This window comes from Malus domestica, chromosome 06 (genome assembly GCF_042453785.1).
Source record: "Malus domestica chromosome 06, GDT2T_hap1".
NCBI lineage: Eukaryota > Viridiplantae > Streptophyta > Magnoliopsida > Rosales > Rosaceae > Malus > Malus domestica.
Genome location: NC_091666.1, coordinates 33,549,958 through 33,570,091, shown reverse-complemented (window position 1 = coordinate 33,570,091; position 20,134 = coordinate 33,549,958). Strand labels below are relative to the sequence as shown.

General features: G+C 41.8%; 1 protein-coding gene across 1 annotated transcript; it reads left to right on the top strand.

Annotated features, from left to right (window-relative positions):
• Positions 1 to 15,650: 15,650 nt before the first annotated feature.
• Positions 15,651 to 17,072, top strand: LOC139196943 (uncharacterized). The gene is made up of 2 exons (XM_070823307.1): positions 15,651 to 16,281; positions 16,999 to 17,072. Exons 1-2 carry the CDS (start codon positions 15,651 to 15,653, stop codon positions 17,070 to 17,072), a joined length of 705 nt encoding a protein of 234 aa, XP_070679408.1.
• The last annotated feature ends 3,062 nt before the right edge of the window (positions 17,073 to 20,134 follow it).

The window sequence follows — 20,134 nt, the reverse complement described above, 5'->3', positions numbered from 1 at the left end:
AAAGAAGTTGAGGTTGCACCATAAAATAAACCGAAGAAAGTTGAGGTTCTATTATAAAATCAATTGACAATATAACTAAGAAATGACTCAGCTCCTTATACACATATACCTGATAAGAGATTAACACTCTATATGAAGTTTAATTAGTTTGGTTATTGTCTTAAATAAGATCAAATACAGCATATATATATATATATGGATGCATTCATGGCTAGATTGCTTGATATGCTGCAAAATTTTTAATTAATTAGATTGCATGTTTGGAACTGCGTATGATAGGTTAGCATGCTCTATTATCATAAAAGAAGTTGAGGTTGCACCATAAAATAAACCGAAGAAAGTTGAGGTTCTATTATAAAATCAATTGACAATATAACTAAGAAATGACTCAGCTCCTTATACACATATACCTGATAAGAGATTAACACTCTATATGAAGTTTAATTAGTTTGGTTATTGTCTTAAATAAGATCAAATATAGCATATATATATATATGGATGCATTCATGGCTAGATTGCTTGATATGCTGCAAATTTTTTAATTAATTAGATTGCATGTTTGGAACTGCGTATGATCATGATAGTTTGTTTACGGCAAAGAATTTTGCATAATTGACAGTTCAAAGATCTTTCAATTCGTATATAATGGTTGGCTGTAGGCTATAGGTGGCTTATCTTCTTTTTCTAATTTATTTAATTAACTATAACTAGTGTGGGCAAAGTTTACCAAGAGTGGTTAAAATGGTGACCAACCCGCACGACAGTATGTAAGCGTTTCCGTTACATTTTTTCTACACACTCACCTCCTTTTGTCTTCCAAGCTTCGCATAAAATTCAATCCTAACTCCAACTATGGAGTACTACATCCATCTTTCCTGCATAGGGTTTCTAGAAGACTAGAAACATCTCTCTCTCTCTCTCTCTCTCTCTCTGGGAGGTGCTCATTATTATATGTTTGGGTTGAAATTTACACGATGATCACTGTATGATTACCTTTTACACATGTTTGATTGTAAGAAAAAAAGTAAGGATGGTGACTTTTGGTTTGAAATTTTACTTTATGAGACTTTTTTAATTAGAGGCTTGAAATTTTCTTCATTTTTACTGAGTACCATAACTCGTAGGTGTTTTGAATTGGATTGGAGAAGTCACTAAATTCAAGCTACATTCAGAAAAGGAAGCAAAAAATGTTGTCCAGTTTAAAGTGGAAGACTGATAAATCATAACGGAAACTTATTCTTTCTACCCCTATAAAATGGTAAGAATTAAAGGGGGATAAGTTTCCTGTGTCTGAAACTCACTCAGACCAATAAAAATTATTCACCTATAGTTACACATAACCTTGACTATGTGAGTTTTTTTTTTTTTTTCTTTTTTGGGATGCAAGTAAAATTGCAAGGAAAAGCCCCTAGGGCAAGAAGAACTAGCTTAAGTCCCAAAGCCACGCCTCACGAGCCTTACGAGGCAACGAATTAGTCCACACCACTTGATTAAATTTAGAGACTAAAATTGCAAACTAAATGATGTTCACCAATAGAAATGAGCACGTCTATCAACACTAAGTAATACATCAATCATCAACTTACATGTTCTTTAGTTTTCAAAATTTAGTCTCAAAATATAATCTCTCAAGCAGTGCTCTATTAGTAATAAGATCACAAATAGTGATGGACTAATTAATAATTTACCTTTCAGAATCAGATAAAAGAGAAACAAGCGGTTTATCAAAAGCCCAATTTAAAGCCTAGAATCTCTACCATTGCTAGCTATACAACGAATGTAATGCTACACTTAGAGAGATAGTACAAATTTTGGTTGGCCCTACCATCTCTCTAATAGAGGTAGGGTCTGTCAACGCATGTGAGTCTTATTTCTATTAGAGATATGACATCAATAGACGGTGAAAGTAGTATTTTTATAAAAGAGAATATTTCTACAATCAACAATGCCTAATTAAAATGAAGCACAAGTCTAACACCAAGGTCACCTTTATCTTTAGAGGAATGTCCAAGCGATAGGAGGATGAGTCCCTGAAGAACTCCAGAAAAATCCTGACTCACCTGCTCAATAGCTTTAGCTGTTCCAAGGAGGACACGGAAAACAAGGAAAAATATGATTAGGCGTGCTAGAAATAGTTGGCTTTTAAAGTGTAAGTTCCATCCCGCAAGCTTTTGTTGCACTTAGAGAATGGGCTCTTTCTCCTTAATAGGGTCATTGCAAAAAATCAGTGGCGAATTCATGAAAAATTGTTTAGGGTCAAGTGTAAAAATTTATACACATTTTCTCAACAACAAATAGCCATAAAAATTAAATCATAATTCCATCATTCATAATTTATGAATAAATAGCATTACAAACTACAAATGTCCATTACAAACGGCAATTATTTACTACACGTTTTCGTCGAAATTGTTACAATAATTTCATTATTAATACAATGAATATTGAAATTTTATAAATCTGGAATTTGGTTTGGGATTAGGTAGAGTTTAAGATTATAAAGATTTGGGTTTATATTGTCTAGATTAATTAGAAGCTTAAGTTTTTTTCAAGTGGATGGGTCTTATTTTTTATAAATGTATAAAATGACTTGGTATTGCTTCAAAGGCACACTTCCAAATGAATGATGGCACTACTTCGAAGCAAATAGGGTTTGAAACGGTGGAAGTGGCAGCTATGGACTTATCCACTTTTCTTTAGGAAATTCCTTGGCGGGTTGAGGCAAGTTTAGGAAATCCAGAGGTAGAAAAACAGAGGCTGCAACACCAAACTCTGATGTATTATTGGAGCCAAAGGCACGATGCAACCTTCATCCACGCTGTATACAATTCCCTGCGCTGCCCATTCATTGAGGCATTCCATCAAGCAGTTAGAGGGCATATCTCAAGGATAACTCTGAACCTCAAATGGGCAGCATTGAGGTTTTCCATTGAGGTTTGCCAAAGTTGGGAGGGCCAGATGACCCCTACTGCCCCTTAATAGATCCGCCAATGCAAAAAACCACATTATGAAGTCCCAAATTTACCTCTGGAATGGCGATGTCGGATTTGCAAAACCTGTCTAATAGTCACCTTACCATGAGTAGAAACATTGTTTGAAAAATAAAGCGAAGACATATGAAAGTTAATTTGATGTCCAGAAGCAGAAGAAAAGTAATGGCGGACATCTAACAATTTCCTAGCAGCCGAGAAGAGAGCAAACTTTGAGACTTGGTCTAACATCCTTCTTTTTCTTTTTCAAAATCCAATCAAATCCAATCGCATAAGTCATCACTCACACAGACAGAACTGTTGAGAATGAATCCCACATTAATGGAGGAGAGACATTACATGGGCTAAGTTGGGCTACTCCCCATATTGTCAATTGGTTTTATGGTTGAATCTCAACTTTTTTCGTGTTATTAGAGCAGGTTGTCCCAGGTGTGGAACGGCCACACGTGCTCCACATCACCCCGTTGTACTATCCACATGTTAGGCTTAAAAATTCACCACATGTAAGGAGGCGTGTTGAGAATAAATTCCACATTAATGGGAGGATGGACCTTGCATGAGCTTATAAGTAAGTTGAGCTACTCTCTATATTACTAATTGGTTTTATGGTGAAACCTCAACTTTCTTCAAGAACCACCACTCATTCTTCGTATCTCTGACCCCATATCTTCGATTTCATCCCATCTCATCCCATCTTATTCCATCTCATCCAATAGATCACAACCTCTCCAAATTTCCCATGCTCTCCTACGTCCTGTCCCACCTCCCCTCTTGAAGTCCCAAGCCCAACACCTGTCCCACCGCCTCTTCCGACCTCTGTAAAATCTGCATCGATGCTCATCCCTTCAGCCAAACACTACTACAAAATTACTTATAACTGGCGGTCCAAAAACCGACAAGAAAATATAATTTCTATCGGATATTTGGTAAAAATCTGACATAAACTCATGCAACATCGGATAATAGAACCGACACTAATGCTAGCGTCATGAAAAGGCTTTTGATGTCGGTTAGTCTCCTTAATCCACCACAAAGAAGGAAAGCAATATAAAATAAAAAAGGATAGTAGCATCGATTAAAAGTGACATCGAGGCTCACGTTGGATACAAGCAACACTAAGTACTGACAAAGATTGTCGGATGGAGCAGATTGGTGTCAGTCCTAACCGACGCCACCTAACAATTCAATAAATAAAATAACCAATATATTGTTGCCCATAAGGGACACCACAAACTATTAATAATAAAAATAAAAATAATCTGTCTTTGTTTTTAATTAATAATAATTAAAAAAAAATTTACATGAAATGGGAGCTAGAAGCAAAAGGGGAATTGAAGGAAACAAGTGATACGGGCGATGGGGAATTGGAGGCCGGTACTGGTACGTTGGGTGTAGCGTACCTTTTTTAGGAAATGTGCGATATGGCCGACGGGGAATTGGAGGCCAGCTTTAACTGACTTGAACACCAACTTCATCATCTTTCTGCCTCTTCTTCCGCCAATGCCCTTGGTAGCTTTCGTGGCTTCCATTCTCTCTGAGTTTTTTGGGAAATGAAAATGATTCGTTTAGGAGGGAAAACGAATTGTTGGGAACTGAGATGCGCTCGGATTTGAATTTTGATATGGAGTGGTTTGGTGCGTGGTGTTTTATAGTGGGGTTTGCCACGTTGGTGATCCAAGTGCTTTTGGGGTGGCCAATTGGATTGGTTTCAAATAAGGGAATGGTTCTGATTTTTTTATAACGATGAACAGCTGTGAGTTAATGACATGCTGGCAATCCAAGTCTTTTTGTGGTGACTTGTCGGAGCATTGGATAAAGAACACCAACGTGTTGGCTACAGCCGACACCGGATTTTAAAATATTTTAAAATAATTATTAGTGTCGGCTACAACCGACATCGGGTTTTAAAATATATAAAAAATAATTATTAGTGTCAGGTAGAAACGACACGATTTTTTTTTAATCGACACTAACTTTATGTCGGTTGAAAGCGATACGATTTTCTTTTTATATGACACCACCATTTAAAAAGATTAAGCTATGTCGGTTATAAGCGACATTAACAATCTATGTTGGTTATAAGCGACATAGATAGTTTATGTGGTTATACCCAATAGTAATTCCAACACCATGTAAAAAGGGCGTCGAAAGTGTCTTATCCGCTAGTATATTATTGTGAACACGGAAAATTCCTGAAACGAAAGAGACAAGAACAACGTGCACAAAATAATATTTGTATTTGATGATTTTGGGTTACAATCTCTCTCTATTTTGATCCTCTGATTCGATCTCCGTAAGGTATTGATTTGTGGATGTTTCGTTGATCCAAGGGCCGTCGAGGCTTGATCTTGGATGAACTGTTGGAAGTTTCTTTAAGGGGCCGTGGGCTTGATCTTTGAAGGTGGATTTGAGCGGATCTTCAAGGAGTCGTGGGGCTTGATCTTGAGGATGAGTGTTTCTTCAAGGGCCGTTGAGGCTTGATCTTGAATAATGGTGATGAACGGATCTTCAAGGGCTTTTGGGCTTGATCTTGAAGAACGGTTGGATGTGTGGATTTGTCGACGTTGTTGATCCAAAGGGCCGTTGGGGCTTGATCTTGGATGAACGGATGATGAACGATGGTGCTTTCTTCAAGGGTCGTCGGGGCTTGATCTTGAATTGGTGAATGGTTGATCCAAGGGCCGTCGGGGCTTGATCTTGGAAGAACGATGAACGAGGAACGAAGAACACTTTCTTCAAGGGCCGTCGGGGCTTGATCTTGAATTGGTGGATGATTGTTGATCCAAAGGGTCGTTGGGGCTTGATCTTGGAAGAACGATGAACGAAGAACGAAGAACACTTTCTTCAAGGGCCGTCGGGGCTTGATCTTGAATTGGTGGATGATTGTTGATCCAAAGGGCCGTTGGGGCTTGATCTTGGAAGAACGATGAACGAAGAATGAAGAAGGCTTTCTTGATTCTTCGGGAACCTGGATGCTTGAGAGCTTCGGAGTTTCAGAGCTTCAGAGCTTCAAGGTGTAATATGAATTGGTTCCCCCTCAAATGAATGAATTAGCCTTCTATTTATAGAAATTTCCAAGGCCTAATTTTGAATATAATATTCCAGATGAAATAAGTCGTTTCTGCCAGGTGTTGACACGTGTCCAGTTTGATGACTTTTCTAACTTATTTCGATTTTTTGTTTAGACACACGCTACGTGTAAAATTTATGTAATACATGAGCGTTGAAACTTTGATTTATCGGTCAACATTTATTTACCGAAATTTCGATGTCTACAAATGCCCCCACTTCAAGGCGCGTCGTATACATGTGCTTGTCACGTGTAGGAGATGCGTTTTGAAGTCCCTTAATGTAGATGTCGATCCAAGGGCCGTCGAGGCTTGATCTTGAATTGGGCTGGAGATTTCTTCAAGGGCCGTTGAGGCTTGATCTTGAATTGGGTTGGAGATTTCTTCAAGGGCTGTTGAGGCTTGATCTTGAAGGTTGAAATTGGACCACAAGGAGTTTCATGTGGTAGATGATCTTTGGCTTTGGTAGTGGATGAATCGGCACGTATTTTGTTGCGCTTGTTGACTTTCCACAGCTTTGATCTTGAACTGGGTTGGAGGATTTTCTGGATTCCTCCAATTGTTGATTTTCCACAGCTTATTCTTGAACTGGATTTGATTCAAATATGGTGGACGCTTGATCTTGAATCGGACTTGTGATTTCCTCAAGGGCCATCGAGGCTTGATCTTGAATTTGGCCGGAAACTTCTTCAAAGGCCGTTGAGGCTTGATTCTTGAAGGTTGACTCGAACACATGGCAAGCAGGCACGAGGTGAAGGTGACGGCTTGTTGCTTTGTTCAATCTTTCTAATTCACACCTGAGTAGTTTGGTCAACGGTATGATCTTCAAGATTGATGGGTTCTTTTTCCAGTTGGTGACTTGATCTTTAAGGATTTGATCCAAGGGTGGTGAAACAGCACATGCAGCCCACAACGCCTAGCAAGTCGACCCAAGAATTTGAGGGTCAAAACGAGTCCTCCACCCAGAGTGATTGCAAACCTGATGATATGAGATACTTTTGATTTTGAAGAAGTAACGGATGAATCGGCACGTGCTTTGTTGTGCTTGTCTCCACATGCTTCAATGTATCATTTTCCCTTGTCTTATCTATTCTTCTGGCAGAATGTAGCATATTCTCGAGTTCTTCAGCTCAGACTCCTTCTGCTGAGCTGACTGTGCAGGCTGCATTCTTCTCTGCTTGTTTCTTCAGGCAGATGTGGCAGCTTCTTGAGTTCCTCAGCTCGGACTCCTTCTGCTGAGCTGACTGTGAAGACTGCATTCTTCTCTGCTTGTTTCTTCTGCACGTTGTCTCCACATGCTGCAAGGTATCATTTTCACTTGCCTTATATGTTCTCCAGGCAAATGTGGCATCGGAGTTTGAGTGGAGGTTCCGGCATATTGTTTTCTTTATCCTTGTCTTTGTAGGTAAGAACAAGGACAAAGGAAAGGACAGGGAGAACGCATGATATGAGATACTCTTGCTTTCTACCCTGGTGATATGAGATACTTTTGCTTTGGTGTCATTTGTTTGCAGAGATACCCCAAGGAATAAGAAACACTGAGTGACTCGAGAGGCTTTGTTGGGAAGGCATTCTCGGAGATGAAGAAAGGTTATGTATGTCTACCTTGCTATGGAGGGTGAAGGTGGACAGTTATAGGAAATTCTTTAGTACCTGTAGAGGTACTATTCTTTTACTCGTGTCGGCAACCAATGCGTGATTGATCAGTATGGCTTCACGTGCTTTCTTCTTTATCAGAAATCTTCGACAAATTGTCCGTAATTTTCGTCAAGCTGAGTGTGCATATGACAGGTTTTGACGAGGCTGAAAAAGACTGGCGCCTCTTCGATATCTGGGATTGGCGCTTCGACAAATTGCCCATGATTTCCGTAAAGCTGAGTTTGCGCGTGACGGGTGCTGACGAGGCTGAAAAAGACTGGCGCCTCTTCGATATCTGGGATCGGCGCTTCGACAACTTGCCCGTGATTTCCGCAAAGCTGAATTTGCGCGTGACGGGTGCTGACGTGTTTGGAAAAGCAAGATGCTTCTCCGATTTCTGAGTCTTGCCTCTTCGATTTTTGAATTGGCCTCTTCGAATTCTGAGATCGCCTCTTCGATCTCTGAAATCCCGTCGAGTGTTGATTTTTTATAGAGGCACGCAGTTCGTTTCAAAGCTCACTTGAATTTTCGCTTGTAGAAACTCCCTTTGTGCACTTCTAAGATCTTGATTTTGTCCGACTTCTTATTTTTTCAACACCTTTGAAAATGTCTGGACCCTCCGACCGTCGTTTTGATTTGAATCTTAGTGAAGAGGCAGTCCCGCCTTCTCCAGACAACATATGGCGCCCATCTTTCATATCCCCTACTGGTCCTCTTACCGTTGGGGATTCGATGATGAAGAATGATATGACCGCTGCGGTGGTGGCCAGGAACCTTGTCACTCCCAAAGATAACAGACTACTTTCCAAACGGTCTGATGAGTTGGCTGTTAAGGATTCTCTGGCTCTCAGTGTGCAGTGTGCAGGTTCTGTGTCTAATATGGCCCAACGTCTATTTGCTCGAACCCGTCAAGTTGAATCATTAGCGGCTGAAGTGATGAGTCTCAAACAGGAGATTAAAGGGCTCAAGCAGGAGAATAAACAGTTGCATAAGCTCGCACATAGCTATGCGACAAACATGAAGAGGAAGATTGACCAGATGCAGGACTCTGATGGTCAGATTTTACTTGATCATTAGAGGTTTGTGGGTTTGTTCCAACAACATTTGCCTTCGTTTTCTGGGGCTGTATCGCGTAATGAAGCTCTAAATGATCAACATTTGGCTCCTCTTCTTCCTGGAGTTCCGCCGAGTGGTGTGGCTTCAAACAGTCAACCTTCGGCGCCTCTCATTTCTGGAGCTCTGCCGAGTGGTGAGGTGGCACCTGATCGTCCTTGAAGATCCCCTCTTGTAAATTTGATTTGATTTTTTTTTTTTAAGTATGTATAATGCAAATTTATGTAAAATTTCCAGAAAAAATAAATAAAAACGGACTTTATTTCTCTCAATGCATTTGTTTTTTTTTTTTTTTTTTGTTTGCTGTAAACATACATATATTATGCACACACACACACATACATACATATTAATTTTTCACATGGACTGATCCACCATTCCCTTTTTTTTTTCTTTTTTTTTTGGCACATGGTGCCTGATGCACCATCCATATATATATATATATATATATATATATATATATATATATATATATATATATATATTATTTTAATATTTATTTATTTATTTATTTATTGTTTCTTTTGTATGGTGCCTGATGCACCATCCATATATATATATATATATATATATAATTTTAATATATTTTTATTTTTTTATTGTTTCTTTTGTATGGTGCCTGATGCACCGAAACCCTTGTAAGTTTATTCTCTTTTTTATTTTTTATTTATTTTTTATATATGGTGCTCTCTGCAAGCTGGGTTCGTGGGTGAAAACCCAGGCCGAGTCCGAGAGACGGAAGAAGGAGGAGGTAGTGCATAGCGTCGAGGAGGAGAGGGATGCAATCCAAGTCCCACGGCACAGCAGCGAGGCAAAGAAGGACAAACTCGAACCCAAGACCCTCGAACTGAGCGGAGGCAAGGCAGGGACAACCTCGATGGTGGAGGAGATGGTGATCTTTTGGCTTTGTTCATGGGCTTTAGTGGAGTGAAGTTCAGAACTTCCAGTGCCCTCGCAGCATCCTGAAGAGCGCTATAGTTGACGTAACCATAGCCCAGAGATCGGCGAGTGCTCAAGTCCTTGCAGACCCTCACCGACACGACCTGACCGACCTGGTTGAACAGATCGTACAGCTGCGAGTCGGTTACATTCTGGTCGAGATCCCCAACGTACAGCGACGTCGAAACAAACTGAGGGGCGCCACCGCCGACGTTCGCCGCCACAACGTTCGGGCCACTCGCAGGAGGCTGCTGCTGGTGCTGAACTTGAATCTGAGTCATGTCACACCAAAATCAAAAAACCCTCACTTCAAAATTTCCTCTTTTTGTTGGGAAGATTTTTCTGCAAACTCAAAGGATCGAAACTAAAAATTTAGAAAAACCCAAGGACCGGAAGTGAAACTCTGGCTGATTTTTTGGTTTTTTTTCTGAGATTTTTTGGGATAAATCGTCCGGGATCCGAACCGGGCGCGACAGAGTAACCGAACGGAAAACCGAAATTTTTATTATTATTTTTTTTGGGGTTTTTGGGGTGGAGGAGGGCAGAGTAGAAAAAAACTGCACCGCCGCTTGCTAGGCTGCTGTTGTCTGCTGATAGGTAGAAGGAGAGGGCGAGAGTGATGTGGGTTCATTAATGGCGGAGGTTGTGGTAGAGCCATCCAGGGTGCCCAATGTGGATACTTGATTGGTGAATGAGGACGGTGACGATGCTTGGGGTGGCTGTGTCATCAACGCTGAAGCGGAGGAAGGTGCGAATACACTACTACCATTGTTGCAATTTCCAGTCGAGGTGGTGGCAGTGGCGGTGGTGCTGATTGCCTTGGTAGTTAAGCATGTCGTGGCTGGCGCCGGATGGGACAGGCCAATTGGGTTTTCTGGCAATTCTGAGCTTTGAATAGACAAGGTCGGAGACACCACCGTGTTTGACGGTGTGTGAGGCGGTGGAGAGACTGGGCTTGGGCCTGGTGTAGATCGAAACGGAGTCATTCCATTGGACCCGGTTCGCGTGTGGGGTGTGGGTGTGCGCACCATAGCTAATAACTTCTCTTTCCGCACCGCCGTCATCTGCTCCTGCCTGGTTTCGGTGCTAGTCAACATCAACAGATTAAATAGTCGGATTCAGTGTCAATGCCGCCGTTTTAGGATAATGAACTCGAAGGCGTAGTCCATGAGACCGCCATTGCATCCGGCGTTGTAGGACGTGTCACAGTCGACAAGCTCTTGTTCTGAGAGAGACACCAATTCTCCGGTCACTATTTGGTTTATGCCCTCCACTGCTGCCACTATTGAAAAAAAATCTAGCAACTCCCGCATACAGCAGAGCACTGACTCATCTTCCCAGACTTCTTCTCTTATGCGAGCTCCACCGCCTTTGCCCGCCTTCGAGGTCCAGGAACTTCCCAGTCGCCATTCTCCTGCTCGAGATCCCATTGTTATTGCTTCCGTGCTTTGGCAGTTGAAGATTCTAGAATCATTCGAACTGAGATTTGAGGAATTTGTTCTGCAATTTAAGCTCCACGACTGTCTGGACGAGCTGATTTGTGAGTGTCGCCCGAGTTAATCAAATCGTTGCTGCCTTTGATGAAGACAAAGAGACAGAGATGATGAGGAATTGATGACGGCACTGGGCTTTTAGCAGAGGGCTCGGGGCAACCTTGTTGTAGCACGCCATGGTTGCAGTTGCTTCTCAACAACGGTTTTTTTTTTTTTCAAACGGCGGAGAGCAGGGATGTTGATTACAGAGAGGGGGAAGATGGTCCAGAGGGCGGTGCCCTGCAGTCGATGGAACGGAGTTTACTTGGGCCTGGACTTTACAGGAAATGAAGGCTGTAGGTCCAAGAACTGGGCTTGGGCTTTTGGTAGTTATGTATATGCATATATATACACACACACACACACACACATATATATATATAAAATACTTGTATATTCCTTTTTTTTTCCTTTCTTTTTTTTTTTTGTTTTTTTTTGTTTTTGTAAATACATAATAACATATGTATTCATTTTTTTTTGTAATAAAATTGACTCTATTTAATAAAACACTTATTATTATTTTTTATTTTGATGTGACTGAACTTGAAATTGAATATTCAAGCTACCTACGTACCCTTCCAAAGAAAGAGATCAAGTCAAAACGTAGCTCAAATGAGCAATGGATTTTTTGTGCCGTACGCAGTTTTAATTCATGCAGGCAAGGAGTGTTGGTGTCGTTTGCAGTTTCAACTCGTGCAGACAATGAGCATTTGGTGTTGCCTTTTATGCTCGTGCAGACCAGGAGCGTTGTGCCATGCAGTTTAGACTCGTGCAGGCAAGGAGTGTTTGGTTTTGCCTTTTATGCTTGTGCAGACCAGGAGCTTTGTGCCATGCAGTTTAGACTCGTGCGGGCGAGGAGAGTTTGTGAATTTTGTCAAGCAATTTTGGAGAGGCGTTCCTCACAATCTTCATAGCAAGGAACCTTGACCGAGTGATTGAAGAAGTCTTCGGGAAAGAAATCACGCATTGTGATGGCAATGGACGATCTTTGTGTCACAATTTCATCATCTTTAACACGTTCACATTTCTTTGAAGGTTGACAAGAGCTGCTTTGCCCCCTTTCCGATTGGCGAACTTGTGGAGGAGACGTATGCTTCTTGGGTAATTTCTTAGGAGTGACTTGAGTCCATTCTTCAACTTTGCTTTGCTTGACTGGCATGGTTTTGGAGCATGCCCCTAACGATTGAGGTGAAGATTTTGAGTTGACAGAGTCATAAGTGATGGTGGTCTAATTTGACTTCACCACATCGTCAAGATCTAGCTCGATGATTCCTTTCTGAGCCAGCTTCATGATGAGATCTTTCAGCACGAAGCATTTTTCTGTCGGATGACTGATGAAGCGGTGGAATTTACAGTATCTTGGACTGTCGGTACGATTCATCTCTTCCGGCCGTCTGCACTCAGGTAAACCGATCACCTTCTTGTCCAACAGGTCATCCAGCATGGCAACCACATCAGAGTCGGGGAATGGATAAGTCTTCTCCTCAAGCTCCTTCAAAGTGCGTCTACGCATCTCTTGATCACGAAAAGCTTCGACTTGAATCGCCTTGCCTCGTGTAGAGATTTTGACGGGAGATGTGTTGACCGTCATCGCTTTCTTGGTGGGTTTCCACGTAGCCTTCTCCATCTTTGTCTCAAGAACTTTGTCGTTCTTGTAGTCGGCGATCGGTTCTTTCTTCCCATGATGGGCGATGCTCAACTCCATGTCATGGGCGCGGGTGGCCAATTCCTCGAAGGTCCGTGGTTTAATGCCTTGAAGGATGTATTGCAAACCCCATTGCATACCTTGGATGCACATCTCGATTGAAGAGGTTTCTGAGAGCCTGTCTTTACAGTCGAGGCTTAGAGTGCGCCATCTGTTGATGTAGTCAATGACTGGCTCGTCCTTCCACTACTTTGTGCTCGTTAGCTCTAGCATGCTCAAAGTGCGGCGGGTGCTATAAAAGCGGTTGAAAAATTCCCGCTCTAATTGCTCCCAACTGTTGATGGACTCAGGCTCTAGGTCTGTGTACCACTCAAAGGCGTTTCCTTTCAGCGAGCACACAAACTGCTTGGCGAGGTAGTCCTCTTCGGTCCCTGCATTGTTGCAAGTTTCAACAAAGTGGGCAACGTGCTGTTTCGGGTTTCCCTTTCCATCAAATTGCATGAACTTTGGCGGTTGATAACCCTTCGGTATCCTTAAGGCGTTGATCTTCTTTGAATACGGCTTCGAGTACAACCCAGATGTATTTGAGCTCCCTTCGTACTGTGCCTTGATGGTGTTGGTGATCATCTCTTGCAGCTGTTGGATAGAAAGAGATCCCATGAGTGCCGCTGCTTGGTCTGGCTCCGGCTTCGCATCGATTCTCTCCACCGTAGGCTCATCTTCTGGGTCGGGTTTCTCGCCGTCATGTGCCTCCAATCGGTTAATTAATGCTGCAATTTGCAAGTCTTTTTCTTCCACAGTTCGGGTTAGCCTTGCGATTGCTTCATTCATTTGAGCCAGTTGTTCTTCGATGGAGGTAACGCCGATGGTCATGACTTGTATAACCAATAGACGTGACTTTCCTTTAGACATCCAAGATGCTGACGAAGAACGTCGTTGGCTGTTTTGGGATGTCATCTTGTGTGCCTCAGCAGCATGCTTCGGTGCCCCCAGCGAGGTCAGGTTGATGACAGACTCACATCTTTGATGCTTCCCTTGCTCTTTTAGCGGCACCAACTTTGAAGTGGCATGTTGAGGAGTGGTTGTGGTGCCAATGGATTGTCCGTTTGCGGCAGAAGTGCTTAGGATCATTCCTTCAGTGGTTGCGAGAAGGGCTTGTCCCTTGCTTGATGCCATTGACTTTGAGGTGTGTTTGGATTCCTTGAACGGAGAAAGAGATGAGAGGTAGAGATTGTCCCACTGGGCGTGCCAATTTGTGAACACGGAAAATTCCTGAAATGAAAGAGACAAGAACAGCGTGCACAAAATAATATTTGTATTTGATGATTTTGGGTTACAATCTCTCTCTATTTTGATCCTCTGATTCGATCTCCGTAAGGTATTGATTTGTGGATGTTTCGTTGATCCAAGGGCCGTCGAGGCTTGATCTTGGATGAACTGTTGGAAGTTTCTTTAAGGGGCCGTGGGCTTGATCTTTGAAGGTGGATTTGAGCGGATCTTCAAGGAGTCGTGGGGCTTGATCTTGAGGATGAGTGTTTCTTCAAGGGCCGTTGAGGCTTGATCTTGAATAATGGTGATGAACGGATCTTCAAGGGCTTTTGGGCTTGATCTTGAAGAACGGTTGGATGTGTGGATTTGTCGACGTTGTTGATCCAAAGGGCCGTTGGGGCTTGATCTTGGATGAACGGATGATGAACGATGGTGCTTTCTTCAAGGGTCGTCGGGGCTTGATCTTGAATTGGTGAATGGTTGATCCAAGGGTCGTTGGGGCTTGATCTTGGAAGAACGATGAACGAAGAACGAAGAACACTTTCTTCAAGGGCCGTCGGGGCTTGATCTTGAATTGGTGGATGATTGTTGATCCAAAGGGCCGTTGGGGCTTGATCTTGGAAGAACGATGAACGAAGAATGAAGAAGGCTTTCTTGATTCTTCGGGAACCTGGATGCTTAAGAGCTTCGGAGTTTCAGAGCTTCAGAGCTTCAATGTGTAATATGAATTGGTTCTCCCTCAAATGAATGAATTAGCCTTCTATTTATAGAAATTTCCAAGGCCTAATTTTGAATATAATATTCCAGATGAAATAAGTCGTTTCTGCCAGGTGTTGACACGTGTCCTGTTTGATGACTTTTCTAACTTATTTCGATTTTTTGTTTAGACACACGCTACGTGTAAAATTTATGTAATACATGAGCGTTGAAACTTTGATTTATCGGTCAACATTTATTTACCAAAATTTTGATGTCTACAATTATATAAAACCGACACCAACCACCGACACAATAAGCCACTTTTGTAGTAGTGAGACCCCCATCCTTAACTCAGATGCCTCACCTCTCTGACCCCAAAGTCCTCGCTGCCATGCAACACGGTGTCTCTGACATCACATAGATTCGTTCCATCCTTAAAACCATTGACGACCAACCTGATCAAGAGCTTGTCCACACCACCCTCTCTGTTAAAGGAAAGAAAATAAGTCAACTATTCATTTAGGGTAATTATAGGATCGTAATGTAATTGGCAAACAATCAGGATGTATTTACCTAGAGTAGCATTCCCTTTACTGTATAAAGCCATGTATCATTGCATGATTCAAGATCAAGTCAATTACACAAGAAATTATTCATTTGCAAACTCCACTTCCCTTACAATTTTCACATGGTATCAGAGCACCGATCTTGGTGCCTCTAGGAACCCAACCACACCTTCCGTTGCAAACAAAACCAGATGGGTGAAAGTGAGACGAAATTCACAGAGGTGTCAATCGACATCTCAGACCCGCTCACTTTGCACCACTTGGATAATTTGGGACTCATCTTGGTCTCAAAACCTTTTGACAGACATAATTATAGACAATGGAGTCGTACCATGCGCATTGGTCTTAGCGCAAAGAATAAGATTGGGATGATCGATGGATCCATCACAACCCCAAAACTCACAGAGGTAAAATACGCTACTTGGAAGCGATGCAATGACATGGTGTTGCTTTGGATCGTGAATTCAGTCCACTCGGACATTACTGGCAATATTCTCTATACCGACACGACAGCTGTCGTTGGGAATGATCTCAAAGACAGGTTTTCACAAGGTAATGACTCTAGGATTTACCAGATTCGACAAGAAATCGTCAAACACCGACAAGGACAACAGTCTGTTTCTGCCTATTACACCAAGATAAAGGCACTTTGGGATGAACCAGCCTCCTACCACGATCCTCTCACTTGCACCTGTGAAGGACTAAAGCAACTTACTGAACAAGAAGAAAAGGAAAGAGTTATGCAGTTCCTTATAGGATTAAACGACTCTTACGCTACCGTTAGTGGATCGATCTTAATGATGAACTCGTTTCCTGACACACGTAATGTCCATGCCTTGGTCCTTCAGCAAGAAAGACAAGTTAAAGTAGCCTCTCGGTGTGAAAATTTAAGCAACCATCATGCGATGTAGACAAGCCGTTCCACCACCACTTAAGAACGACGTCTTCAAAGTTAAAGTGCAGTTACTATGATGGAGGACACCTTGTAGATGATTGTTTTTTCCTCAATGGTTTTCCAGTAGGCCACAAATTTCATGGCAAGAATGTGAAGCCAAAAGGCAAGAAACCATCAGCTCATAATGCACAGACAAATCAACCTCAGCCGGTTAAAACAATGCCTACTGAGGGACCCACATTCACTACCGAAGAATACAATCAGATCATGGCCATGCTTCAAAAATGAAACGGTAATACCCAATCGTTCACCAATGCTACAGGTATAATCACACCAACCTGTAATGTTACTCACCATGACTCACATTCAACATTATATTGGATTGTGGATAGTGGAGCTACATATCATATATCAAAATCATTGCCAACACATAATACATCAGACACACAACAAGATTTTGTGGGATTTCCAGATGGGAGCCAAATTGAAATCAAATCAATTGGATCCGTCAAATTGTCCTCTGATTTGATTCTTGATAGAGTACTTCATGTACCAAAGTTTAGAGTTAATTTGTTATCCGTTAGCAAACTCACTCAAGATTGGAATGTATTGTAATATTTTTTCCTGATTTTTGTGTTATACAGGACGTGGCTACGAGGAAGATAATTGGCCTGGGCAAGCAATATATTGGGCTATATCACTTCAAGCCAAGCCATAACCCACACCTATCGCATAACGTCAACCGTACCTCAAGCTTGTGGCACAACCGCCTAGGACATCCATCCATTACACCTCTCCAAGCCTTATCCAAAACCATCCCATAAATATTTTTTTATTCCAAGCATGTTTGTGATATTTGTCCACTAGCGAAACAAACTCGTTTATTTTTTTCCCTAAGTTCAATAAAATCAATTTCACATTTCGATTTAATCCACTGTGATAATTAGGGGCCTTACAAAGTTACGTCACATTTTGGGACACGATATTTTTTAACTATTGTGGACGATTTTTCTCGTTTCACATGGATTCATCTTATGTCTTTTAAGTCTGAGACATAATCTTTATTGAAATCATTCTTCTCTTGGGTCAAAACCCAATTTAATTGTACCATTAAGGCCTTACGTGCTGATAATGGGGCATAATTCACCTCCATGCGTTCATTTTTAAATGACTGTGGCACTGTTTTTCAACACTCTTGCCCTCACACACCCCAACAAAATGAAGTTGTGGAACGCAAACACCATCACCTCTAGAATGTGCGGTGAGCTATTCGCTTTCAAGCAAATTTTCCTTTAAAATTCTAGGGAGAAAGTCTTCAAACAGCTTGTTACCTTATAAATCGTCTTCTTACCCCCTTGTTGTCGCACACCTCACCCTATGAAAAATTACATGGCACACCACCTCATTACTCTTATATTTGAACTTTTAGGTGTCTCTGCTATGCAACCAATCTCATACCCATTCACAAATTTGATTCCCTGGCACAACGATGTGTTTTTATTGGCTATCCACTTGGTCAAAAAGGCTATTAGGTTTAAGACCTCGATACCAAGAAAAATTTCTCATCTCAGGATGTAATTTTTCATGAGCATGTTTTTCCATTCTCCACCTCACCACCAGAAATGCAAACTGATTAGCCCACTTTGCCACTTCCTCATGATGACATCACACCACATTTATCACCTCATCCCAAACTACCCACGACCCATCAACCATTACCCCATCACCCATTGACCCAATCCATCCCACCAATTCCTCAATCCCACTTAATCTCATCCATACCACTGAAATCATGCCTCATTCCTCTTCACTCCTAGATTTTCCAACCACTAATCCCATACCTTCATCGACTCCCGACCCCGCTACTAATTCATTCGCCCCATCACACAACTAACCCATACCCTCACAACCTAATGACGCCCTCATCTCTACAACACCAACATCACCGCTCACCCTCCCTAATCCCCAACCCCCACTTCGTCAATCTAATCGAACCACATGACCTCCCACTCACTTTAAACAATATCAAGCATACCATGCCTCTATGCTTGCTTCTGGCAATATCTCCGCTGCCACGTTCGGTACGCGGTACTTCTTCCATCGGTATGTCTCTTACTCTAATTTGTCTTCTGCTCATCAACACTTTGTACACAATATTTCCCATTTGGTGGAACCAATGTCTTATGAGCAGGCCAATCAAGACCCGCAGTGGGTTGAAGCTATACATGCTGAAATTCATGCTCTTGAAGCCAACAACACTTGGACCATGGTTTCTCTTCCTCCTGGCTATCACCCGATTGGCTGTAAATGGATATTCAAAATTAAATATCAAGCTGATAGATCTGTTGAAAGGTACAAAGCCCGCCTCGTCACTAAATGATTCACTCAATGCGAATGCATTAATTATAAAGAAATTTTTACCCCCGTAGCCAAACTCATCACCGTCCGTTGTCTCTTGACGGTTGCTACAGTTCGCCATTGGAGCCTTCACCAAATGGACGTCCAGAACGCCATTCTTCATGGGGATCTCCATGAGGAGGTCTACATGCTTCCTCCACTTGGTTATCGTCGACAGGGGGAGTGAGTTATTTGTCGACTCAACAAGTCCTTGTATGGACTGAAACAAGCCTCAAGAAGTTGGTTTCACAAGTTTTCATCTGCAATCCAAAACATTGGCTTTCAACAATCACGGGCAGACTATTCATTATTCACTCAGGTCCGTGAAAATTCATTTACAGTGATACTATTATACGTTGATGATATGATCATCACAGGGAACAATGAAGAGGCAATCAGTGACCTTAAAAAATTTCTCAATAATTGTTTTCGGATTAAAGACCTTGGCTCATTGAAATACTTCCTTAGGGTTGAAGTTGCACGATCGATGGCATGGATTTCAATAGGCTAACGAAAATATACATTGGATATATTGGAAGATAATGGTTTACTTGGTGTGAAGCCTGCCAAATTTCCAATGGATCCAGAACTAAAGTTGAATCGAAACAATGATGACCTTCTCAATGACCTAACTTGTTATTGCAGGTTGGTTGGGAAATTGATTTACCTTACTATCACAAGACCGGAAATCACGTATTTGGTTAATACCCTTAGTCAATTCATGCAACAACCCAGAAAGCCTCATCTCGATGTTGTCCACAAGTTACTTCAATACTTAAAGGCAGCTCCGAGTCAAGGATTTCTCTTTCCATCATATGGCCAATTAAATTTGGTCGGTTATTGTGATGTAGATTGGGCTCGTTGTCCAACTACACGACTATCTGTCACAGGTTACTGTGTATTCCTTGGACAAGCACTTGTATCATGGAAAAGCAAGAAGCAGGCAATTGTTTCTAGGTTCTCAGCTGAAGCGGAGTACCGATCCATGGCAGCTACTACATGTGAACTCACTTGGCTAAGGTATTTGTTACATGATTCGAGGGTTAATCATCATGAACCTGCAAACCTATTCTGTGATAACCAAGCGGCCTTGTACATTGCTGCAAATCCAGTATATCATGAACAAACCAAACACATTGAGTTGGATTGTCATACAGTACGTGAAAGAATTCAAAATGGAGAGATCAAAACTGCATATGTGCAAACCGGAGAACAAATTGCCGACATATTCACGAAGCCAACAAGGGAAGCTGTCTTTCGAACGCATCTTCACAAGTTAGGCGTTATTGACATTTACACTCCAACTTGAGGGGGGTTGTTAAAGGAAAGAAAATAAGTCAACTATTCATTTAGGGTAATTATAGGATCGTAATGTAATTGGCA